Here is a 25,912-nt window from a genome sequence, read left to right as displayed (position 1 = left end):
GGCCAGAACTTCTCTGACCTGGAGCCCACGAACGAAGGTGCTCCAGGTACAGTTGTATACGTGGTTGCAATTTCCTGGGAAGAAGGGCCAGGCCTGCTTCACCTTCTAAAAGGTGTCATCAACAGTAAAGATTAACAAGTACAAGACTAGGCCCTGGCCAGTGTTGCTAAGCGGTTAGAGCATCAGCCAGAAGAGTCCTGGGTTCAATTCTTAGTCGGGGCCCCTGTGGGAAGCTACCAGTAAATACGGCTCTCTCACAACGATGTTTCTCTCTCCCCCTCCCTCCCTCCCACTCTCTCTGAAAAAGCAATGGAAAAGGTATCCCCAGGGAGGATTAACAAAACAAAACAAAGTACAGGGTAGCCCCTGGCCAGGTAGTTCAGTTGGAGAGAGCATCCTCCCAATACACCAAGGCTGCAGGTTCAATCCCCGGTCAGGGTACATAGAAGAATCAACCAACGAATGCATAAATAAGTGGAACAACAAATTGATGTATCTCTGACTCCCCCCCTCCTCTCTCTAAATAAATAAATAAATAAGAATATGGGGTCAGAGGATCTTAAAGTCCTTTTGACTTTCCAAATTCTTTAATTCCATGGGGAAAGGAGGGACCATCTCTAGAGAGTAAATACACTCATAAGCAATTTACAGCTAAGCAGCCCATCAGGAAACAGAAGGGGAAACCAGGGACCTGTTTGGCAAGAGGAGGGGTCTCACCCAAGACTGCCCACACCTCAAAGGATCCCAACCTTCTAGTCTCAGCAAACCCATCAAGACCTCAATTCTGGTTACAAACACACTGACTCCCTCCAGAGTTAACGAGACTTCATCGGCTGCATCCAAAGGGTAGAAAGTTAATAGGTTCCAAACAACAGGCACATCTATCAACAGCAACAGCTTTCAATGAAGGCTCTTAGGGAGAAAAACTGGGCAATGGTGGCCTTCAGAGGTATGAGACAGCAGGGCAGCACGCCGACATAAAACCCTGCCCGCTCCACGGGGGGCAGGCCGCTGGTGGTGATAAGATGGTGGGTGCTGCAGACCTTGCTGTAGTCATGGCAACAAAGCTGCCTTTAAGGACCTTTTCCAGAAAGCTGAGTCAAGTATTTTTCCCCCCCTCTTTAATGATTTAATTCTGATGGGGATGTATTGCTAAACGCATCTCATCTCTAAACTTGGAAGGATGACAAACAGCCTCTGTAGACTGAATCACCAGGGAAGCGGCTCACCCTTGATCTGAAAGACCTTTCGGTGAGGTAGCAGGACCCTGTGATTCCACAGGGCTGGCCCGCCAGCAGCCCTCTGCTTCCCACCCCCGCCCCCCAACCCCGCTCCCCAAAATAAGCCTGGTTCTGAAGGAGTTAATGTGGGCGAGCGAGGAACGCTGCCGGGAGGAAAAGGACAGAGCAGTGACTCAGGGAAACAGCTTGGCACGGAGCAGGAAGCAGCAGAATTTCCCCCCTCCCTGTGACATTTCACTGAAATCTTAATAATATGGGGAGGTCTATGGGTATTAGGAACCGAGCATGTAATTAGATGGCTCCCGAACTGGTGTCTTGTGCGCCGCCAGAAATAATCCCGCTCAGCACTTCCTAGATGTCCCTTGACTTCGGGACGCCTTACCTCAGGATAACCAGGCCTCTTAGCTGCCCTGAGCCACAGCATTAGCAGCTAAGACTTCCTTTTATGACATACAGTGTACCAGGCAGTGTTCAAAATGCCTTTCGTGTCCTCCCCCCGCCGTCATCGCCCCCACGATCACACAAGTGGCGGGGCTGGGATTTGGGGCCGGGCAGCATGACCCGCGAGGCCCACGCATGGCCTCACGCCAGAGAGAGGCTTGTCTCAGCTCTGCAGCAAGACGGCTTCCTAATTCAGGGTCTACGTTTTAAGAGCACGCTGTCCTTTTGCCTTTTTCTTTCTCCACTGCAGATGGTGGTATGGGGGGGAGGGCGGCGGAGGAGGGAAGTCCAATAAGGAGCTCCAGGAATTAACGGGGAGAAAGATGGAAAATCGTGTTTGTCCCTCGTTGATGGTGCACGCTGGTCTCTCAAAGGCAGTCAGCCCCCAGGAAGCACATTCACCTCCCCATCTCCCAGCGGTGGCACGCCAGAGCCCGGCCTATGCCACAAAATAGGCTGGGGGGGATCTCCACGGCCACCTCCCCTCCCCTGACACTCCGTTCCCATCCCCATCCAGGCCTCCCAGACAGGCCTGCACCCCACCCCCACCCACATCCGGAGCCTGAGTCACAGCGCTAGCCATTCCCCAAAGCCTAGGAAATGACACATCATTACAGGGAATTGTGTCCTCCAGAGAAAGGGCCACAGCTGAGAGGCGGGTGCTTCCCCACAAGGACCAGCCCTGTGGTGTGTTTTCGTTGGGTGTTAAATTTCCATAATGATGTCGACAGCAAGGCCTACTGGGGCCTGAACGAAAAGAGAAACCGGTCAACAGGCATCCTGGGCCACAGAAGGATGGTGACGATCCGTTGGTTGGCCAGAGATGGACAGATTCGGGCAAACCAGGATGAGTTGGTCGCCCTCCATGGAAGTCAGGGGACACATACTCTGACAGGCCCGATCTGGGTGATGTGGACAGGGTGCCACAGGGGCCGGGGGCCTAGTTCTGCTGCTGCCCACAGTGTGGCCTTAAGAAAACCACTTAGCCGCTGTGCTTCCTCCTTCGGTAAGAGGGACATCACAGTACCCAGTGGGGTACTGAAGAGCTACATGAGTGAATTCGTGTGAAGCTCTTAGTGTAATACCTGGCAAAGAGCATGCACTCAGTAAAAGGTAGCTATTTTTTTTTAAAATCCACCATCATCCCTCCTCCTCTTCTTCCTCCTCTTCTACCACCCTTCCCCAAAAGCAGAGTTTGGTTTCTGTTGAATTGATGCCCCAGGTTCAAAGGTATAGAAACGCCAAGCTACAAAGTGGAGACCGGAATCAACCCAGGACCTTGTGGTTGGCTGTGGAAAGTCCAGGTGTCCTGGGGTAACTGCGAAGGCAGGGTCCGAGGCACAGGCCTGCTCTGGCTCGGCACCAAGCGCAATGGCCAGCCCTCACCAGGGCCTACTTCAAACATGACCGCCCGCTGTTCTCCGAAACAGCAAAGCAGAGCCTAGTTAATCATTTCAAAGCGCTTCCCAAAGACACAGAGCAGGTACCCAGACAGGCCTCCCTCCCCAGGAATCTTCTGCCCTCTCCAGCCAGTAATTACATCATCATGAAACAAAAGCCCTGAACTTCCTCCAGGCCCAGAACAGAAATGAGAAATCAGAAGCAAGGGCTGGGGGAGGGGCATATTTTTCTCTTACGGTAGAGAATGCCCGAGTCATGAAGAATACCAGCAACAATAACTCTCCACCCTATCGCCTGCGCACACAGAGTATCTCCTAGACACACAGAACCTTGGAGACAAGGCCCCGGCCTCCTTCAGGAAGGCTGCTCTCTGGCCAAGGCCAGGCTTCTGAAGGGTCCTCCGTCCACACGTGAGTGTGAACTTCTCATCCAGGTCAGGAACAGGGGGGCTGGGGAAAGAAAGGAGGCCGTGGAAGGAAAGGCTCCTTCTCAACGTGGGTAAATGTCCATCTCCCAGGAACCCCAGGAACCCGGGAGGCAAGGCAGGCGAAGGGCAGGTAACCGTGGGCAGAGGGGCGCTTACCTGCCATCGAGAAAGCTCTGCTGCTCAGAGGGTCTAGCCTCTCTTTTAAAGCGAACAGAAGCTCACACACCGCAGACATTCCTGCTTCCGGATCCTCAGCAGCCTCTCCCAGGGGGAGGAGGAAGAAGCAGTGAGGACAGGCTAAGAGTCACCACTTAACCAGGCCAGCCCTGGCCTCGTACGCACGGGTCTCCCAACGGGGCAAGGACACCCTCACCTCTCGGCAATCAGGCATGTAGGGGCAGGGCAACGTGCCTCCGCGTCCCGGGCTTTCCGCTCTCATTTATCACCCTGGACAGACAGCAGCTCCACTGGGCTGAACACTGAACGTCTCCGACACGGCACGGAAGAGCTATCATTTCCCGGGTGTAATAAAGACAACTTGCATGTGGATAGCAGGGGCGAGTGTGGTGGTTTGTAAAGGTGTTTTTAGTTTTTTTTAATAGTTTACTGATTCATTATCTTTAGTTCTGATGTACCTCTCCTAGAAATGAGAAAACCATCTTCCCACTATGTATGCAGTGACAGGGCCTCTGTCTGTCTCTCCCTGTCTGATTCTCATTCTCTCCCTCTCTCTCCCTCTCTCCCTCTCTCTCCCTCTCTCTCTCTCCTCTCTCTCCCTCTCTCCCTCTCTCCCTCTCTAATGAAGAAATGGTGATTAAAGGGCACATTCATATGTAAAAGGTGAACTAGCAAACCCTCCTGGCAGGACAGAAATTGCTTCACTCTAGGGAAAAGAGGCTGATTTACAAATGAATTCACTGTTTAGCCCTCAACAACTAGAGGCAATTGCAACCACCACAGCCCTCTCTCCCCCTCAGCTGGGACCAGGCCTTCTGGAAAAAACGACAACATCCCAACAGGAATTTCCTGATTGGAGAATGCCAAGCTTTTTCAAAATTTGCAAAGAGCAGGGAGGCAGGACTCAACTCCCTACAAGAAGCCACGGCACTCCCCCCCTCCCCAACCCCTTCCGCAGGCCCAGGCCCCAAAGGCTGCGTCCCTCGTGTGTATATACGAAGGCCCTTAAAACAGCCAAACCACCACAAAGAAAATGTGGAATAACCGGTTGCCTTCGGCCTTTGCATCACAGCTGGCTGAGGACGTTTTGGCAGGAGGAGCTGGTTCTGCATTATTTATCCAGGCTGCGGAGACTTGGTGGGCCCCGCCCTCCAGCCCAGATCAGGTTCTAGAAAGCTCAGGTGCAGGTCGGTGGCCTGCAAATTGCGACGGGGGAATTGCAGCGTCACAGGGCCAATTCAGAAACAAAAAAACAAACTCCGGCTGGCAGCAGCTGAAGCCCAGAAGTGGGCTGCGCGCAAAAAAAAGGGAAATGCAGAGGCTCCAGGAAGGGGCAGATGAAGAAAGAGGTGGGGCTAGTTACCAGGCATCGTTCCCCACACGTCCTGGGTGGGGGTCTGGCCTAAAGCCACCTGAGTAATGAGAACAAGAAGCTTCTCTAAGACACCGGGGAGAAGGGACAGGCCCTCCTCAGGCACCTCGTCATGTTCCTTTGGGGAAGCAAAGATTTCAGACCCACAATCCCAGCCACATTCCACTGGTCAAAAAGACGCCTATCCTCACCCAGTATCAGTGGGGGGCTCTAAGAACGTGTCCTGTGGTCCACAGATCCAGAAATGCCCAGAAGGATGGTCAGCACAGCCACTGCTGCTCGCCTTGTGGAAGCCAAAGATGGGAAGCAATTTCAATGTCATCCAGAGGGGACCGAGGTGCAGAAACTCACGAGGCAGCCATAAAATGGAATAAAAAGGGAACCCCGTCTTTATGTCGTGCACAGAACAAACCCAAGTGAAAAAAGGCAGCGTGCCCTAGCTGGTTTGGCTCAGTGGGTAGAGCGTCGGCCTGTGGACTGGAGGGTCCGGGGTTCGATTCCAGTCAAGGGCACTTGCTCGGGTTTCGGGCTCGATCCCCAGTAAGGGGCGTGCAGGAGGCAGCCAATCAATGATTCCCTCTCATCATTGATGTTTCTATCTCTCTCTTCCTTCCCCTTCCTCTCTGAAATCAATAAAAATATTTGAAGAAAAAAAAAAAGAAAGAGAAAAGGCAGGGTGGGCTCTGGGCTTGCAAAGGCCTGCAGAAACCCCCGGGAAACAGGAAACACTGGGCTGTTTTTGTTTTTGTTTTTTTTTATTTTATTGATTTTTCACACAGAGAGGAAGGGAGAGGGATAGAGAGCTAGAAACATCGATGAGAGAGAGACATCGACCAGCTGCCTCCTGCACACCCCCCACCGGGGGATGTGCCCGCAACCAATGTACATGCCCTTGACCGGGATCGAACCTGGGACCCTCCAGTCCGCAGACCGACGCTCTATCCACTGAGCCAAACCGGTTTCGGCAACACTGGGCTTTTTGAATTCTTCCTGATCACATTCACATCCTTAGCGATGTAAGATCATTTTTAATGGCTATGGGGCAAATGGATGGTAATATTTAGTGTTTATGTAACTCTCGCTATGTACCAGGCACTGCCCCAGCCAGGGACCCATATCTGCATCCCAGCACCTGGCACACAGGTGGAGCTCAGAACGTGCCCCCCCTCCCCACCCCAGACATCCATCAGGTGCCACGTTTAAGGGGCTCAGGTGTTTAAAGCAGTGGTTCTCAACCAGGTTCCCCAGGAGACCTTTGGCAATGTCCAAAGACATGTTTGGTTGTCACAACAAGGCACAGAGAGGGGTCTGCAGCTCGCATCTCGTGGGCAGAGAGGTCAGGGCGGCTGCTAAATACCCCACAGTGAGCAGAACAGCCCCACAGCAACGGATGATCAGGCCCAAACTGTCCAAGATCCCAGGCTGAGGAACCCTGGTGTAAAGAAGCTTCCAGTGAGCTGCCAGGCAGGTCTAACCTTGTGTAAATACACCACCCACGGAGGTACCTGTGTCTATTAGTGGGAAAATGATGCCCAGTGTTTCACCTGGCAGCCTGACTTCAGATTTCAAAGGGAAGGAAACAATGGAACCAGTCAGTCGCGGAGCAACTTAATAGACATCTGGGCTACCTTGGGAACTGTCTGGAAGGTCCCTGCCCCTGTGGGAGCAGCCAGAAACAAAGAGTGGTAATAATAGGTGCCTTTTGTTGACCACTTACCTGTGAGGCACTGCTCTGAATACAATGATCAATTTACTTATTCCTCACCAGTTCCACTAAGTACCCCCATTTTATTGATGAGAAAACGGAGGCCCAGGGAAAAACAAACCCATGATGAAGTGGCTAATAAACAGAGAATGGATATAGGCATATAGAATAAGGCACTGATTCCAAGTGGACAATAAGCAGAGCAGGAGAAATACTAAGAATTGGTGAATACACACACTGGGGGAGAAGGGCTAGCCAGGAACACATTTTCTATTTCCTTCTCAAACTGGGCTCATGGGATTCCCAGGTATTGTTTCTTTCCTAAAACACTACTTCAGGAATCCTCCCAAGAACCCATGAGGTAGGAATGGCACTTTTGGGTGCATTTGATAGGTGAGACTCAGGCAGGCAGGCCACGTCGGCAGGCCGCAGGTCAAAGCAGCACGCTTCCCTAGGGTTGTGAGCCACCTTGTAATTCTCCCTCACTAAGGCATGCTGGGTGCTGGTCGCTGCGCTGTGTTTCAGTGTGTGGGCTCTGGAGCCTCACCACTAGGTTGGAACCCACGCCCCACCACCTGCCAGCTGTGTGTCCTTTAGCAGGTTACTCAGCCTCTCAATGCCTCAGTCAATTCAGCTATGAGTGTTAGAATACTCCTAAAAAGGGTTGTTATGATTAAATGAGACAATACGTGCAGACTGAGCAGCGTCTGGCACAAAGCACCACCAGTTATTACTAATAGGATTCCCCTGTGGGGGGGGAGGAGAGGCCAGGGCGGAGGAAAAAAACAAACAGTAACCCAGAAATTTCAAAGCAGTTTCCCCAAATCTTTTTGTGTCTTCACCTCGATTAGCAGCAGCCTCGCTCTTTCCAGCCTGTTTCTGGAAGAGGTTCCCTGATGAGAAGAATCACAAACTTGTTAAGCCCTCTCAGGCGGGCACAGGTTCAACCGAACCAGGTTCTAAAGCCCTTGAGGGCTCAGGATTTCACCCAGATCAAAGCCGACAGGTCCAGGTGGCCCACAGCCCCGGCGCCACCCTTCCAGACTGAACTTCACCCCCAGGACTCCTCCAAAGGCACTCTCCTCCCTACTCAAAAGAGGCTCAGAACGCCTGGGATGGAGCTGACCTCAGAATCCTCGTCATCTGCAAAATGCATTGAGAATGCCAAGCCCCGCGGGGTTAGGATGAAAGCGAGTGCCTACGTGGTCCCTGGCACGCAGCGAGGGCTCCGCGAGGGGTGTTCCTTCCCTGACCATCATCACTTCTGCTGTTCAAATTCAGTCCAACCTTCACAGCTGCCACCTTGATTCAAGCTCCCTTCCCCTCTCTAGCAGCCTTCTTCAAAACTACAGATAAGCAGTCCCTGCCCTGGCCAGTGTGTCCAGTGGTGAGAGCATCGGCTCACACCCCAAAGGCCACGGGTTCAATTCCGAGGTCAAGGGCACATACCTGGGTTGCAGTTAAGGAAAGATAAGCAGTCCCCTACAGAAAACCCTCCAAGGGGCTTAGATACCCAACCTTTCATTAAGACCTACAGTGCCCCAGGGATCTGGGCCCTGCTCACCTTTTCTCCTCCATTCACTCACCCCTAAACATAATGGCCTCAAACAAGCTAAACTCATTTGCACTTGCCAGCCCTTCCATCTAGAATGGCTGGTGCCTAATTTTCCCATAGTTGGCAACTTCCGCTTTTGGCTAAAATGTCACCTCCCCAGGAAAAACTTCCCCTGACCACCCAGCCTCCACCCACTTTATTGTATCACTAGTGACCAGGTGCACGAAATTTGTGCACATTAAAAGGGGATTAATTAGAGGAAATAATTTAATATTACTATTTGTCCTTTCTCTATAATAGAAGTGTCAGAGATGAAAGAAAATTAGTAAAATGTATATGAAAACCTTCCTCCTGTCAGAGTCTGGGGCGCACCATGGGACCCAGAGTCAAGTCCCCACCCACCCTCATGCACCTCAAAATCGTGTGAGATCCAGACCTGGCGGCTCCCTCCCACCACCCATTGGGCTAGATCCAGACCCGGCTAGTCCCACACTTGTCAAGCCCTGCCGGGCAGGGGGCGTAGCCTCAGGTCCCCTGGCCCTACGCCAGGATAGGGGGGCGTGACCGAGGTCCCCCAGCCCAGACCGGGTCTGGGGGCATGCCTTGAGGTCCTCCATCAAGCCCCGCCTGGTGGGGGACATGGCCTGAGATCCCCTGTCAAGCCCCACTGGGTAGGGGGCATGGCCTGAGGTCCCCCGTCAAGCCCCGCCAGGCAGGGGGTCGCAGTCTCAGGTCCCCTGGCCCGGTGCTGGGGTGGGGGGCGCGGCCTGAGGTTCCCCGTCAAGCCCCGCTGGGTGGGGGCGCAGCCTCAGGTCACCCGACCCAGCACTGGGCATGCACCTTGAAGTCCCCTGCCCCACTGGGTGGGGGGCACAGCCTGAGGTCCCCTGTCAAACCCAGCCAGGCAGGGGGGCGCAGTCTCAGGTCCCCTGGCCCGGTGCTGGGGTAGGGGGCGTGACCTGAGATTCCTTGTCAAGCGCTGCCAGGCAGGGGGAGCAACCTGAGGTCCCCTAGCCCAGCACCAGGAAGGGAAGCGCAACTTGAAGTCCCCTGTCAAGCCCTGACGGGTGAGGGGTACAGCCTGAGGTCCCCTGTCAAGCCCCACGGGGCAGGGGAGGGAGTAGCCTCAGGTCCCTGCAGATTGCTCGTTAAGGCCCCTTAAGGGAACTTGGCCTCAGCTGTGGGTGCAGCCATCTTTTCGATGGAGTGATGGTCAATTAGCATATTCCCTCTTCATTAGATAGCCTCTTTCTTGTTTCTTCACTGCAGTCTTCTCTAGCTGAAAATATTAGAAAACCGTGTTCTTTTCTGCTGGTTCACTTGTTTATAGCATCGTCTTCAGAATGTACGCTTGATCTCAGTTCTTCTTTCCTTGCTGGGGCTCAGGGCCTGGCTCAGACGTGCCCCCCAATGCACATCTGACCAGCTACCAGCAGGAGAGTTAACAAAGCTGCGGTGTGCCGAGCAGGCCTGACTCACAGGAAACTCCAGTTTTCCTTCCCCAGTCTAAGGATTTCTTGCAGAAGGCAGGGGGTTGTGAAGTCAACAGGGAAGATTACACTAAAGGCAGCCTCGCCATTTCAGGGCCCGAAAGAAACGAGAGCAGGAAATGCCCTTTCCACAGGCACTCAGCCTTTCTTGTTTCTTGCCTAAAAAAGCCCATTTCCCCCAAAGTAGGGAATAAAGTAAATTTATGTCGTGAACGTGACGGGCCTATGCGGCTAAAACACAATTACTGAGAACCAAAGGGGGAAAACTCAGGTGTTTTCAGGCCACCCATTTCCTAGCTCTCTCCATTCTTCCTGGGGAGGGCTATTCAGATCACTTAATGTTTAAAAAAAAAAAAAGGAATGACTTTCTCCAGGGAAAACACTCAATGTCGAGCTCCCTCCCCCTCCCGCACTGTGCTGGCACTTTAACCAAATTTTTTAGTCCTGATTCTTTGCCCCTTTTATCAGACCCTTTTAAGTCTGAAGATCTCTTTTCAACACCTCCCTTAATCCGAGATGAGTCTAGAGTCGAAAGATTCCTATTTGTCAACAACTCTCACCAACTAGCGCAGTGGTCGGCAAACTCATTAGTCAACAGAGCCAAATATCAACAGTACAACGATTGAGATTTCTTTTGAGAGCCGAAAACCGACTTCTGCGCATGGGCCACGAAGTTTCAATCGCACTGTATGTGCACACCGAAAGTGGTATTTTGTGGAAGAGCCACACTCAAGGGGCCAAAGAGCCGCATGTGGCTCGAGAGCCGCAGTTTGCCGACCACTAACCTATCCTATTTGGCCCCAACCCAAGAAATAACAACCTGGTTGGAAAGACGGTGTGTGGGGGGACAGAAAGTTCCCGGAGGAGGGTTAAGGAGGTGAAGGACAAATAACTAAGTCAGCCTTACTCAGAACAGGACCCTAGTGATAGCTGACAAGATGGTCCAGTGGTCAGGGGAAGCAATCACCAGGAAGGATTCAGTCCAGGACAATGATCTCCAACCTTCTTCATCTCATGGCACACATAAACTAATCACTAAAATTCTGCAGCACACCAAAAAATATATTTTTTGCCAATCTGACCTAAAAAATAGGTGTAATTTTGATTCATTCACACTGGACAGCTATTGTATTGACGGTTGTCATTTTGTTTTTACTTGAAAATCTAAGGGAAAAGAGGTCAGTGGCCCTGACTAAATACTAGTCAGGTATTGCATGCTTTAAAAATTCTTGCAGCACACCAGTTGAAAATCTCCGTCGAGAAGATCAATTTCCAGCTTCTCTTAAACTAGTAAACAAAGGAAGATCCAGCCACACAGGCCCCCATTTCCTCATGGAATAAACCTGGCAAAATTCCCCTTTGCCAGGATCTCTATTATTCTTTTTTTTTTAATATATTTTTATTGATTTCAGAGAGGAAAGGACAGGGAGAGAGGGATAGAAACATCAATGATGAGAGAATCATTGATCTGCTGCCCTCCGCACGCCCCCCACTGGGGATCGAGCCCACAACCGGGCATGTGCCCTTGACCCGAACCGAACCCTGGACCCTTCAGCCAAGGTGGATCTCTATTATTCTTAACTCTCAGAGAATTACATCTAACCTTGAAAATCTCTCATATATAAATATATATTTTATTGATTTCAGAGAGGAAGGGAAAGAGATAGAAACATCAATGGTGAGTGAGAATCATTGATCGGCTGCCTCTTGCACGCCCCCCACTGGGGAATCAAGCCCACAACCCGGGCACGTGCTCTTGACTGGAATCGAAACCAGGACCCTTCAGTCTGCAGGCTGACACTCTATCCACTGAGCCAAACCAGCTAGGGCACCTTGAAAATAAATCTCTTAAAGGCAGAGTAAAGTGGAGAAGGCGGGTAAGTAGAGGGGTGAGAGATAAGGGATACTTTGCTACAATGGCCAATTTCTAGAAAGTTCAACCCCATCATGGTTTAAGTTTGTTTATACTTTCAGATAACAGAAAGGGGAAGTATACACGTAAACACAGTGAACTGTTAATACTGATTACCAGGCAGGAGAGGATTTTCAGCTTTTTCTTTGTGTACTCTGGCTTACTTCAAGGAGATACACTGATTTCATCATTTGAAAAAGAAAATCCAATAACCCATTTTCCCCCCTCAGGTTTAATTAGTTCCTATTTCTTAGAAGATAATTTTATTCAAAAAAACATTTATTGAGCCCAGCCGGAGTGGCTCAATGGGTTGAGTGTCATCCTGTACACCGAAAGGCTGCCAGTCCAATTCCCAGGGCACATTCTCCTGGGTTGAGGGTTTGATCCTCTGTCAGAGTGTAAGGAAGGCAACCAATCAATGCTGCTCACATTGATGTTTCTCTTTCTTTCTCCCTTCCTCTCTCTAAGCATGTCCTCGGGTGAGGATTTAAAAAAAAAAAAAAAAAAACTACAACATTTATTGAGCAGCTATTATAACATCACCAGACTCCTGTTTGTCAAAGACATGAGAGACCTGGTCCCCATAGCAGTCCCGGTGAGGAGACACATCGGTAAATTAATTTTACAATGAAGTGTTTTGAAGGCTGGGGAGAGGGCAAACCAGCATATCCTGTGGTATTTCCTCCCAGCCAGTGCCAAGATGCCAACGGGCCTGACAGAAAGACAGTTCAAGCGGGGCCTTGGTAAGAAATGCCAACTTGGGAAGACAAGACTAGAGCCATGTTTTCTTTGCAGAGCTTTTCAAAACAGAGCAGACCCAAGAGATCAAGCAAAATTCAGACTCCAACACAATACTCCTTTACTGAGCATGCTCCATGCTGTGCCAGTCCCTGGCTAATTCAGGATTTTCACCTATAGCACCCAGCTCGGCACTCACAACAAATCCATGGATGTATTAAAGTAATTAAAGCTTTCCATGGCGATGGCTGGGTTCTCTATCTGTGCTGCCTAGGGCTCAGCCTCCAGGCACATATGGCTACTGAGCACCTAAAACATGGCTAGTGAGACTGAGGAACGAATTTCGTATTTTAATTAATGTAAATTTAAACAGCCACACACACACAGCTCCTGGCTACTTGATTGGAGAGTGTAGCTGAGGAAGCTCAATATTTAACAGACAATGAAGCAAGCCTGGCAAGGGAGCAGGCCACTGCAGAAACCTCCACCCATCCTGAATGCCTCAAGGGCACCATGATTGGATGCCTAGCAACGTAATATGGACCTGACATTGATTCCTCCTTTAGCCTCGCCTGGAAATTCACACACCTTCACTATGCATAAAAATACCTGATCAGAGCTGATTAGTGTACATTCATGGGCAATTTAAGGGACTTTCCAGGGTGATTTTGACTCTGGAAGGTAAAGGACTCCACTGTAGGAGATATAAATGAAGGCTCAGAAAGAGGGGGGCCTGGGTCCCCACGGATGGAGAGAAGGTGAGGGGAAGGCAGTCCTCAAGGAGAGCAGTCTGAAGCTGCAGAGCTGTGCCTGGGCGAGGAGCAGGGCCCTGGCACACCACGGACCAACACGTGGCCATGGGGCGGGGCAGCAGGCTCCGCAGGGCCTTCCTAACTCCACTCAAGACCTCGGTCTTTAGGAGCCACTGGAAACGTAAAGCCGGAGAACAGGATGACCCGGCTGTGTTTTGGAAAGAGCCTACTAGAAGTGGCATTCCTACCTCGGGAAGGAAAGAAGCCAGAGGGAAGGCGCCATTTCAGACAGTACCGTGTCCCCAGGGAAAAAGAAAGACAGGCCCCTACCCATCGTTTCTGAGAGAGCAAACATTTGAGCTTCGGTAATTATTTCCAGGCACAGATTATGCTGGAAAACAAAGCCATCTTCTCTAGCAGAAAGGCTTGTACTTCCTTCTCCAGGAAATAAGTTCTATCCATCTGGTAGACAAAGTGAGGTTGTTCACTCATTCATTAAGAGTCATATTTGCTGTGCACCAACCAGAACAGGCACAGTGGTGATAGAAAGGGCACAGGACGCCGAAACCGGTTTGGCTCAGTGGATAGAGCATCGGCCTGCGGACTGAAAGGTCCCAGGTTCGATTCCGGTCAAGGGCATGTACCTTGGTTGCGGGCACATCCCCAGTAGGGAGTGTGCAGGAGGTAGCTGATCGATGTTTCTCTCTCACTGATGTTTCTAACTCCCTTTCCCTCTCTCTTCCTCTCTGTAAAAAAAATCAATAAAATATATTTAAAAAAAAAAAAAAAAGAAAGAAAGAAAAGAAAGGGCACAGGAAAAAATAAAATGAGCAAAAAAAGGCAGGACCCACCCTCATTTGCAGCCTTACAATCAGTGTGGGTGGGAGGTTAGAAGAAAAGAGAGAGGCGTATCTCCCAGGCATGCGCAGAGGCCCAATGGCCAGAGGTGGCGCTCTTTTGAGAATCTGGGAGATCCATGTGGCTGGAACAGAGAAAAAGGGGAAGCTGGAAAGGTGGGCAGAGACCAGGACAGGAGGATTTTAGGATTTTGATCTTCACCCTAAAATCAAGAAAAAAGCACTTAAGAGTTCAAAGTAAGAGGGACTAGCCAGAAGAAAGGACCTCTCAGAAAGATTGGGAGGGTGGGATGGATGGAGATGGTGAGACCAGCTACAAGATTGGTGATAGCACCAAGAAGAATAACATGTAGGATGTAATATTCTAAGTAAGTGACACAGGAAGACAAAAGGTCAGAAGAACAGAGGGTAAGTCCCATCTCCACAGACCCAGCCAACTGGCAGAGCGCTGGGGTGTTTCATTGTGACCGAGGAGCAAGTGTTAGGGGGGCCAGAGGGACAGGCTGGGAGGTGAAATCAATCGACATGTTGAGTTTGAGACATCCATGAACAATAGGTAGGCAGGGCAGATGTCGACGTAGACGAGCCAAAAGAAGAGTTAAGAGTTTTTTTTGGGAAAAATCTAAATTGGAAATAAAAAAAGGTTGTGAGTCCTAAAGCTACAGATGTGGGCAAGATCCCCCAGGGGAATCTCCCATGATGCTGGGAGAGATGAGGAGAGGGCCAGGCTTCCAGCAACACCTAAAGGCTAGAGAGAACGGGAGGTGCCAGGGAAACGGGAAGAAAACCAGGACCACGGAGGCAGAACAAGCCAAAGGAAGAGCCGGTTCCCAGGAAAAGAATGATCAGCGATGTCCGACGCCTCGACGAGATCCCGGAGGGTGAGTCCTGAACACCTGCCCCGGAAAGGGCAACATGGAGTCCGCAAGAAGCTCAACGATACCTGCCAATAGGGAGGGAGTGGGAAGAAGCCCCCCTGCAGCTGGAAGAGGAGAAAGAGGATACACTTCTTTTCACACTAAGGTTGAAAACAGTCCGTTTTAGTGAACAGCAGGAGTCACATAAACACGTAACGTGGGTCAGGCTTCAGAAAGGAGGCAAGCACAAGGCTTTGCCCAAGCGAACCACAGAGCTGCGCTGCACAGACGGTGCCGACAGGGCTCCGAGAACAGATGCCCAGTGGATGCTACGCTGGCCAAGAGAAGGTAGAGACTTGGAAAGCCATGATCTGCCATCCTCAGAGTTCCGGGCATTTCAGACCTTGTTGGGAGAGGAACAATCTGGTAGTTATCTAGCACACAGATAAATTCTTCCCATTGCACAGTACATGCATGGCACTTCTTGGGCTGTAGATGTCGACGTCGACGAGCCAAAAGAAGAGTTAAAAATACCGATGCTCTTTTTTTTTTTTTTTTTTTTTTTTAAGAAAAATTCTCAGCACTTCTGCATTGCACTGTGATTTAAGAGTGTTTATGGTTATATTTTCTTAAAGAGTTTCCTTGGGGAAAAAAAAAAGACACGACAGAAGGTCTCTAGCTCATCTCCATCCTCATAAACAATCCCTTTGTGAAACCGTCTTAATTTACATACAACAGTGAGAACGAGGCTCCTGTACTAATTAAGGTCTGGGACTGGTTAGCAAATTGCTATAATTGCATATTCTCCAGCATCCTCTCTCAGAAAACATACCCATACCCAAGCAAATCTCAGCAAGAATGATACTGTTCACGATTTTAATATCTTGGGCTTCCGCTGCATCTGTGCATGGTTTCCAAGTGGCTCGTTCCCTTGTGCGGGTGACATTACACAGACATTTTTTAAAAAACAGCTTCAGCTTTGGCAGCCTCGCATCCGCACACCACAATCATTACCGCAAAATGCACACATGGCAGGATCAAGACGCAAGCAGCCCAAACAGGGAAGCCTTCGTACGGAGACGTGAACTCACAGGGTCCATCGTTTTTCAGACTCCAAGTCCCCAGCCTTTGAGGGGCTCGTTGGGACTCATGCATGCGGGTGGCCAAACTCCTGCCATGAGCTGCGCTCTGACCAATCTCGTGCAGAGAATGCAAACTGACAACCCTCAGCCACTCCTGAACCCGAGATGTGTTGTGTTGGGTTCATGCATAGTCTTTCAGAAAATGGGCTGCACGGACCGTATTTCTATCAGGCGTTTTTACAGAAAAATATCCCAGCTGGCAACACCCAGTGAGTCATATTCCTGCTGGTCAGGGATAGATCAGCTGGAGGCACCCTCCCCCATCGGTGCAGACACTCTGCTATTCACCAGAGGCTCCAGAAATCCTAGATGCCAGCTACACTCACTGGCCCCGGCAGACAGCAACTTGGAACCCTTCGGACAGAGCTCATGACCAAGTCCAAAGGTTTAAACTCAAAGATAAAACCTGATCCCAGTTCTCCACTATGCCACTTCATTAGGCCCAGAGTCTCAGTTTCCATAACTGTAAAATGGGACTAACAACACACCCATATCATCACATTATCATGAGAATCAAGTGAAGTACTCTGCATATAATACCTGGCCCCTCATAAGCACCCGGAAAACATCCGAATGGCAAACACACTTGACATCTAGCCGGCACTCCGATGTACGCCTGTGCATCTTCCGCAGATCATTGCCCTCAGACACAAATGTCAACCTGACATCTTGAAAGCTCGAAAGCTCGATCTCCCGAGAACTCCAACGCTCGGTAAATGCCAAGGCTGGCGCAGCGACAACGACTGGCTTGGAAATAACTCAGTTCATAAGTGAGTCCGTGTCGGGGGAAGAGGGTGGACCAACTAAAATTCGGTCAGAGAACCTGAAAGGTCATATGGACTAGATGCAGTAATAGGATTTGAGAATTTGGAGCCAATTATTGTCAGCATTTCTAAGTTTCCCAAGTATTACTGTTGCCGGTTTCCCAAGATGCCTGAGTAGTCACTTCATCTTCTGTTAAGGAATTATCTCTTCCCGGATGTGGGCAATTCTGGTGGGTCTTGGTGTCCAGACACCAGCCCTTCCCTGGCCAAAGTGCAGGCACATGACACTGGGTGAGACTCTCCCTGGGGACTTTGCCCTGTCGCTCAGTGTACTCAGTTCCACTCCCCAGAGCAGCCCCAGGCCTCCAGCCTTCCCATCGACCCCATGAGCCTACTGACCACCGTCCTCCTCCCCTTCCTCTCCAGTTAACCAGCGGCTTCCGCTGCTCACAACCAAACAACCCAACAGGGATGGAGTCGCGCAGGGACTGAAGGAGGGAATTCCCAAACCACAGGCTGCAGGATTAAGTGTGTATTCACTGAGCCCAGATCGACACGCCTTGGATTTGGGGATGATTAGGACTGAGAGATAAGACTTCATCCCAGCAGCCTTTGCAAACCTCACTTTTTAACCATGATGACTTCAGCGCTCTGAACCCCAGCAGCCCAGGCTCATAATCATAACTCCGGGCCTGTGTGTGTGCATTTCCTTGCCTGACCCCAGAGGCTGTCAGGAAGGTTCCCTAGACACAGAGGCTGCCCCTGGATGACGGGGGCTCAGTTCCACACAAAGAAAGCCATCCAAGGCGGCCCCTGGGGAGAGAAAGGTCTCCCTCGAAACCAGGTGACCCCTTCTCCTGTTCACAGGCTCCCCACTAGAACAGGGGCCCCAGACGCCCTGGGAGAAGCAGTCCGAACAGCCGCAGACCATCTTTCTTCCAATGCCTCGGGGGCCCACAGGAGAAGAAGCCGGCCTGAGCCTGCCCGCCAGGTCACCCTACCCAATTCTTCATTTCTTGGGCCTAGCTTCCGGATTTACCTCCAAGCCCTCCTCCTGCAGGTTGTAAGTGGGGGGCAGTTGTAGAATGTGGTAAGTAGGATCTCCACCTAATAGGCTTACCAATACAAACGCATCCCAGTCCATGCCAGTTCTAATCCTGGCTAACATTTCTGAGCGCCCACCAAGTCCCAGGCACCATTCTGAGCACTCTATATGTGTGAGCAAATGTAATCTTCACCGAAGCCCTCTATCTTCATCATCCCCACGTATACGGGGAAACTGAGTCACAAAGAATAACCTAACTAGGCAAGGCACAAGCTAGAATGGAAATCCAAGGAGCCTGGCTCTAAAAGCAAGGATTTTCTATGTCTTCAATGCCATCCTGCATCTCGAATGAAAGGGAGGGGTCAAGCAAGAGGGCCTAGGACAAGAGGAGAAAAGGAGCCCACATCTTAGCAGAGAAGACCGTCAACAAACAAATAAATAAGAATTACAAGGTCATGGGCAAGGGAGATGAAGAAAGTCAGGAGTGATTTTGAGGAACCTTCTGGAATGCCACAGATACTCAATTATCTTGCTCTGGGCTGTGGTCCCATGAGTGCGCATGTGTTAGAAGTGCATTCAGCTGTATACCGAAGATTTAAAATGTGCCAGAAAATAGTAAACAAATGGCAGACGGTGGAATGCTACAGATAAGTAAGGGGAGAAGGCTGGAATGATCCATGCGGTAATGGATCAGAACTGGAGACAAGTGTATGAACCCATTTAATTCGATACAAAGGTAGAAATACCTATAGGTATGTGTACAAAGATGGGCTAGGAACACTTTCCCTTGCTGTCTGCTGAGAGGACCTAGGAGCAAAGACTCATCAGTAGCAAGGAGCACCCGAGCACTCGGATCCTGGTTTCTAATGCTGTTCTCCAATAAACGAAAGCAGGATTCCTTGGGCAAATGACCAATTCCAGGGCCGTGACAGAAAACACACAAGATGAGCCTAAAGCATCTTGTAGTGGCAGGAAGTAAGAAAGTGTTCAACTAATCAATCAGTCAACCGCCCGATGATGTCAAAGGGGTACTGAAATGCTCCCAATGGCCAAAGCTGAAGTAATTTGAGCAAGAAAGTAAATTAGGAAGGGACTGTATAACCCAGTGGTCGGCGAACTCATTAGTCAGCAGAGCCAAATATCAACAGTACAACGATTGAAATTTCTTTTGAGAGCCAAATTTTTTAAACTTAAACTTCTTCTAACGCCACTTCTTCAAAATAAGACTCGCCCAGGCCGTGGTATTTTGTGGAAGAGCCACACTCAAGGGGCCAAAGAGCCGCATGTGGCTCGCGAGCCGCAGTTTGCCGACCGCGGGGATAACCCAAAGTAGAAAATAATTGAGTCCATGATGATATAAATAAGTGACTGAATAAAGAAATGGGGAAAAGAGACAAATCTCCCATACAGAAGAATTTCAAGTAATTTATGTAGATATTCTGGCCTTAAGGAGGAGGAATATAACTCCCCACTCCATGTGAGCTGGACATTGTGACTTCCTTCTAAAGCATTCAGTGTGGAAGGGGAGAAAACTGACAAATGCTACCTGGCGGGGCTTGACCTCAGGTAGCATTTGTCAGTTTTGTGGTCAAGGTCAACATAATCAGTTTACAATATGTACCCTTAATATGATGTGACGAAATGGCACTTTATTCTGTGGTCTTCTTCCCCAAAACCCCATTATTCCAGTCTACCCCAATCCAATAATGAAAAAAAAAAACAAAAATCAGATAAATCTCAGTTGAGTGACACTATAAAAGTATTCCTCAACACTCTCAAAGTCATCAAAAACAAAAACTGAGAAGCTGTTAGAGCCAAGACAAGTCGAAGAAGACTATCAACTAAACATAATGCGGTATCCTATGTGGAATCCTGGGACAGAAAAGGGACTTTAGCCCTAGACAGCACTGCTCGGTGGTTAGAGCACCAGCCACACACTTAAAGGTCTTGGGTTCAATTCTTGGTCAAGGGCATGTACCTGGGTTGTAGGTCAGGGTGCGTGCAGGAGGCAGCCAATCCATGTTTCTCTCTCCCCCGCCCCTCCCTTCCAAAATCAATGGAAAAAAATAGCCTCTGGTGAGGATTAACAGAAAACAAAAAAAAACAAAGAAAAGGGACCTTAATGGAAAAACCAAGGAAATCTGAACAAAGCATGGACTTTTAGTTGGTAATAACATCAATATCGATGGGTCCTCTTGTGACAAATGAAACACACTAACGCATGAGGTTAATAATAGGAAAACTCGGGGGGAGGGGGAGGGGTTTGACACGAGAATACTCCGCACTACCTTCACAACTTACCTGGAAATCTAACATTAGAAGTTTATTATGAAAAGTAATAGGAAATGATGAAATGGCTCCTTTGGCCTGTGCGGCCACTAACGGCCTCTCCAAGGAGATGGTGTCGGAGAAGAATCGGGAGAGATGAGAAACAGGCAGCAGGGCCCAGGGCACCATGTTCCCAGCAAAGGGCTCAGGGCACACGGGCCTAAGGAGGAAGCAGGGGGGCCGGGGGCCAGGAAGCTCAAGGGGAGAAAGGGCAGGAGGTGAACAGAATGTCACCAGGTTGAACACGCCGGCCCAGGCAGGGAGGGCACAGTGGCCTCAGACATGAGTCTCAGGGCACTGGAAGGTCAGGGAAGGACTCAGCAAGATGGGACAGACCTGACCTATGCTTTTTCGATCGCCCTAGCGGTGATCGGGGGAGTGGGGTCGATGAGAAAGAGGGACAGTGGTCACCCCAGAGTGGTCACACTTCATGCAGCAGTCAGAGGAAGATGCCACCTGGTGAAGAGCTAGGAGTGTCCAGGGAGATGGAAGAGGAGAGGTCTCCACACTTACAGGAAAGAGAATAGGGGAAGGGGGTGTACTGATCAAAGCTGCAGTGACAGTGACAATCCCCGCAGTGACAGTGACAATCCCCCCCCCCGCAGTGACAGTGACAATCCCCGACTTTGACCCTCTTGGAGAAGTCTCCACAGCAGGGCTCCAGGAAGGAAGCGCCTCCTTGGAGTCAGAGCCTCGCTCAGGTCTGCCACTTACTGCCTGTGAGATATTGCCATTTAGAGCCTCAGTTTCCTCATCTGCAAAATGGCAACAACACCTCCGTCAAATGGGGATGGGAGGAATTCAGTAAGAGAAAGCTCCTGGTCCAAGCACAGCCTCCAAAATACTCTGAGTATTCCTCCCCAGGCAGGAGGAATTTTAGAATCTAAGCTGACACCTCATTTTACAGAGAAGAAAACGGAGGCACAGAGACAGAAGGTGTCCAAGCCCCACAGGAAACTGAACAGCAAAGAGACCCCCCCCCCCATCTCCAGCTTCCTTTCTCTGGGTTCTCCCTCCACATTCTGACCACAGCGGGGGCTGGGCCACACTCCCTCATCCGCTGTCTCACAATACCCCTTCAGGAAGGTTCTCTCCTTGCTCAAAACTCCCCCACTGATGGGGCCATGCCCCATGGGCTGGATGGGGGCTGTGATGAAAGATGAAGCACCCACTGACTGGGCCCACCCTGCCAACCTCTCCCTCCCCCCGTCCGCCAGGCACAGACCACCCACATGGGCAGCCCGGCCTTCCAACAGGAGGTGCCTCCCGCCTCCTCTCTGGACCAGGCCAATCCTCCATCTGTCAGGCCAGCCCCAGCAACAGCCAGCTCCCACTACCCAGGTCACAGCCATGACTATCTGAGCCCGATCTCTGCCCAAAAGGACAAGCTTAACAAAAATCCTCAAAAACCTTTGTTATTTCAGACGCATTTAGGGAGCCACTTTTGTGTGGCTCTCTAGCCAGCTAGATGGGAATCTCTCTGGGTGAGTCTGTTACCAGCCAACCCCCTCCCCAGCCCTTCTGGCCTCCCGGTGCCCCACAGCACCAGGCTGAGGGCTCAGAGCAGGCACTCGGCGCCTCTTCAAAGGAGTAGCAACAGCGTGGCACAACCATTACATTTAGAGATGAGCATTTTCATCAGCCAAAGATATGAAAAATACTCCAGCAGCTCATTTTTAAAAGCACCCTGGAGGCAAAAGCGAGGAACTGCTTCCCTTTTGGGGGAAGCCTCATAACATCTCACACACACCAAACAAAAAGTACCGACCCCTCAATTAGAAGTTTGAGGAGCCGAATATACAGGTTTCTGCATCAGAAAACATCAACTGTGTTTGCTCTCATTTGCTAAATGTTGCCCTACATGCAAATCCTGGCCCCCGAATTCCAGAAAGCCCTGCATTTTCTTCCACTTCTGTGATTCCAAACGGGTCAGGTTTATTAACATAAGGAACCTAGCCGCAGCTGGAGGTGGCTCGCTTCCAGAACATACTTTATTTAAATCCTGATTCCTGAAAGTCACCCTGCAGAGAGGCAGCCAGCCACCCTTAGTGAAGATAAAAATTTGTGGTCGTGGACAATCCCCGACAGGTCGGTCTACCTGCACAGGCACGCAAGGGGAAGAAAAGCAGAACGATTCCTCCATAAATTAGATTCATCCATCTGAGGTCTCACACGTCTCAAAATCGGGAGGCGTGTTGCAACCTCGGCTCACAGAGCCACACTTCGCTGCACCACCACAAGAAAAAGAAATTCCAATTTCCTCCTCTGATCTGGAATAGATAATACGAGATTTTTACTCACCTTTGGAGCGCGTAGAGATATCCATGCCCTCTCCCACCTCCTGTTCTGTTTTGATTTCCTCCTCGGCCAAGCTGAAACAGAGCACATTACGTTCAGGTTTAGGTAGACTGAGAACTTGCCCCATGGGGGCAGCTTAGCTATTTAGAAGTCCTAACGGCAAACCCAACTTTAAGACAATCCCCCATCCTTATGGGGGGATGGGGGTAAAGAAACCCACACTTGATTGCAAACAAAGGGTAATGCCTCCTGAAGGAGTATTTTTGAGACACCAGGTTGTCCTTTCTTTAAGTCAAATTACTATCCCAGTTACCGTGCTGGTGGGGGGTGCCAAAAGCATTTTTTTAGACACACAATTACAATCTGCCCCCATGGGCCAATGAGAACCCGGCCTTGGAGTAAACAAGTTTCTCGCTGCTAACACCGGATTCAGGTAGGAGGGAGTTTGCAGGGAATGCAGAGTTCTGATGTCTGAATTCTGTAAGGCAAGCAGCGTTTCTCAGACCACCCTGCGGCATCTTACACTTCCAAGAAGAGGCAGGAGCAGGGGGGAAAAGGTACAGAATTGCAAAGTAGAGAAATCTGCCCAGGCTAGAAGCAAAAGGCCTTGTCTCAAAACGTTGCAGCCACCAACATTTATCCCAGGAACGAGGATCGGGGTCTCCACACTCCCCACCCCCACCCCCAGGGATGTTTCCTCTGGGTAGCAGGCATGGCTTAGAGAAAGCAATGGCACTCTTTTGAGCTGTGACTAATTATTCCCCACCACTAAAGTGGAATGAGGAAGGATTCTTTGAAAGGGAGGCTGAGAGCTGGGGGTTGGGGAGAGAAGCGAGAAAGCAGGCCCCCTTTGCTGGGAAGGTCCGCCAGAATCTCCTCTCCCTTTCTCTTCTGGAACTCCCCCCTGAACAGAGCACAAACCTTTTCCTATCTTCCCCCCCACACACACACACACACACCTAAGTCAAGCCAGGGAAGGTCTGCTGAAATAGGTGCAAATTGTGAGGTACGGTGAACTTCACCACCATCCTCGGGCTGACGGTGAAGTGATAAGAATCTTAACAGCCCTGGCCAGTGTGGGTCAGTGGTTAGAGTGTCGGTCCCAGCACCAAAGGGTCTCAGGTTCCCAGTCAAGAGCACCTAGCTAGGTTGCAGGCTCTATCTGGAGTGTGTATGGGAGGCAACCAACCAATGTGTCTCTCTCACATCAATGTTTCTCTCTCTCTCTCTCTCTACCCCATTTCCCCTCGCTCCCCTTCCCCCCCCCCCTTCCACTCTATCTAAAAATCAATGGGAAAAAAATATCCTCAGGTGAAGATTTAACAACAACCATAAAAGAATCTTAACATTTACTCCAATGCAATTCCACCAGACTGCGGTTCAACAAGAAATGGGTGTGTTCCCCATTGCCATGGCTAGAATTTTCCATTTGGAAGACTCAAAGCCAGGACCGAAGGGAGGCTGGGTAGGCGAGGTAGGACTGGAGTGTCCCTTCTACATTCAGTAGTCTGGGACTGTCTGGGGGGCCCAAAGAGTCCAGGAAGGCCTGTCACGTGCAGGTATGTTTAGGGGAGTTCCACGTTTGTTGGGGGAAGAGAGTTCATCAAAATGGGAACTAGACAGAAAGGAAGAGATGACAGCTTAGAATTAAATTAGAAGAACTTGGAGGCCTCAAACTTCCCTAGTCCCAGCCCCGAGGAGAAAGGTAGTTTGGTTTTAAATCAGCATATCAACACCTTTCGCTCTCTGATATTGAACCCCGTTAACAATTTCATTTGCACTGCATCTGTAGAGAAAGGCTGTGACACAAATCACCCGAAACAACGGACAGATTGTCACAAATGGTTTTCGTCAGAAGAAAGCAGTCTTTTAAACTTAAACACATCGCTAACACGCAATAATACAATGGCGATGGTGGAAGGTGAGTTTAGCACTAATACTTTCTACTCCAACCTAAGAGGCGCACATTCTCAACTCAGAAGCACGCCCCGCCTGCCGCACACACAGGTTGTTCCAAACAGATACTGGCGATGGTTTCTTGCTTGGGGTGATTGGAAATAAATTTTCACAAAAAGGCCCATGCAGCCTTCAGAGCCGGATAGATGGTCCACTTCAAAGGAACAAATAGCCACCTTGATCTTTCTACCAACTGGAACTGTTTCTCCCTCTAGCATGAAGTATGTGAAATCTTAAACTTCTTGAAACCAATCCCATATTTGGAGTGACGGAGAAAAATGCTAATCTGGGATCCAACCAAAATGTCTGGTCGTGAAAGAAACAATTTATGCATCACAGAGCCCCAAAAAAACCCACTCGAAGGATTTCTGCAGGGATGAAATCATTCAAAGGTATATGGATCATGGAGGAGGGCTGTATTCAAGAGAACAATGATTTGGCTTGTAACAGCCTAGAGGAGTTGAATACTTTCAGCAGAAATGCTGTTGTGAGGCTAAGAAAATGCAAACTAGTGATGCAGGGGCTATTTGCCGCTGAGTTTAAGATAATTCTGAAGCAGAAAAGGGGGGGGGGGGGGGGGAGGTTAAGCTGTTTGATCTTTCCAAGTATTGCAAGTGGGCCACCATAATCACCTAACTTTAGCAATAGCACCACCAGCTTTAGCAAGGATTTCGAGCACAACAATTTCAGAAAACCATCTTTTTCACAGATCAGCAAGCCATCATTCCAAAGGGAGCCCGTACATGCACATGTGTGTGCACACAATGCACACAATAATTTGTGTTTGTGTAAAGGAAATTGCAGTGTCTATGCATTAAAGGGGGGAGGGGAGGAGAATCATTTACCAAAGCAAAGACCAGAATGCAAAATTAGTCATTTTGCATAGCCACATCTAAAGGGACTTCCTCTTTCTACACCACTGAACTCAGGTTTGGTGTGTGTGTGTTTTTCTCTTGGCTTCGTTTTAAATATTAGTATGTTATTAGGGGAAAAACTATTTATACTACATCAAAAGTGTTGGTGAGAAAAGATTTGTACCTGTCTGAATGCCCCACAGATCTTGGGTCAATTTAGGTTAAGAACTGTTCAGTCATTTGAATTAAAACACACACACACACACACACACAGTCAAATAACAATAATTGTTAAAAAGACACGGTGGATGCATCTGCAGAATCAACTCTTGTCATTCACACGTTATAGTCTTAGGAAATATCCAGCATCTTTTCTTCCCTATCTGTTAGCTTCCAGCAACCCCGGATTACCCTAGGTCAAAACACAATGGAGGAACAAGCACTTGTTTCAAACTGACATTACTTTTTTTTTTTTTTTTTTTTCTTTTAAAGTCTGCAGGGAAGGCTGGGGATACCCACATGAGGAAAGGGTAGTATTAGCTGGAAACCAAACAACAGTCTCTTCCCCCCAACAGGAAAATTCACCATCAACTAGTTGTA

The 25,912-nt window shown here is 49.7% G+C and overlaps 1 protein-coding gene across 1 annotated transcript in view; it reads right to left on the bottom strand.

Annotated features, from left to right (window-relative positions):
• ZMYND8 (zinc finger MYND-type containing 8) overlaps window positions 1–25,912 on the bottom strand; it is a 112,889-nt gene that overhangs the window by 79,219 nt on the left and 7,758 nt on the right. The window contains exon 3 of the mRNA XM_054723784.1: window positions 22,506–22,576. Within this exon, the coding sequence (XP_054579759.1) occupies window positions 22,506–22,576 (71 nt within the window). The remainder of the gene's footprint in view (window positions 1–22,505; window positions 22,577–25,912) is intronic.

This window comes from Eptesicus fuscus, chromosome 12 (genome assembly GCF_027574615.1).
Source record: "Eptesicus fuscus isolate TK198812 chromosome 12, DD_ASM_mEF_20220401, whole genome shotgun sequence".
Lineage (NCBI taxonomy): Eukaryota > Metazoa > Chordata > Mammalia > Chiroptera > Vespertilionidae > Eptesicus > Eptesicus fuscus.
Note: the sequence above shows the minus strand (reverse complement) of the source record. Positions and strands in the feature narration are given on the sequence as shown.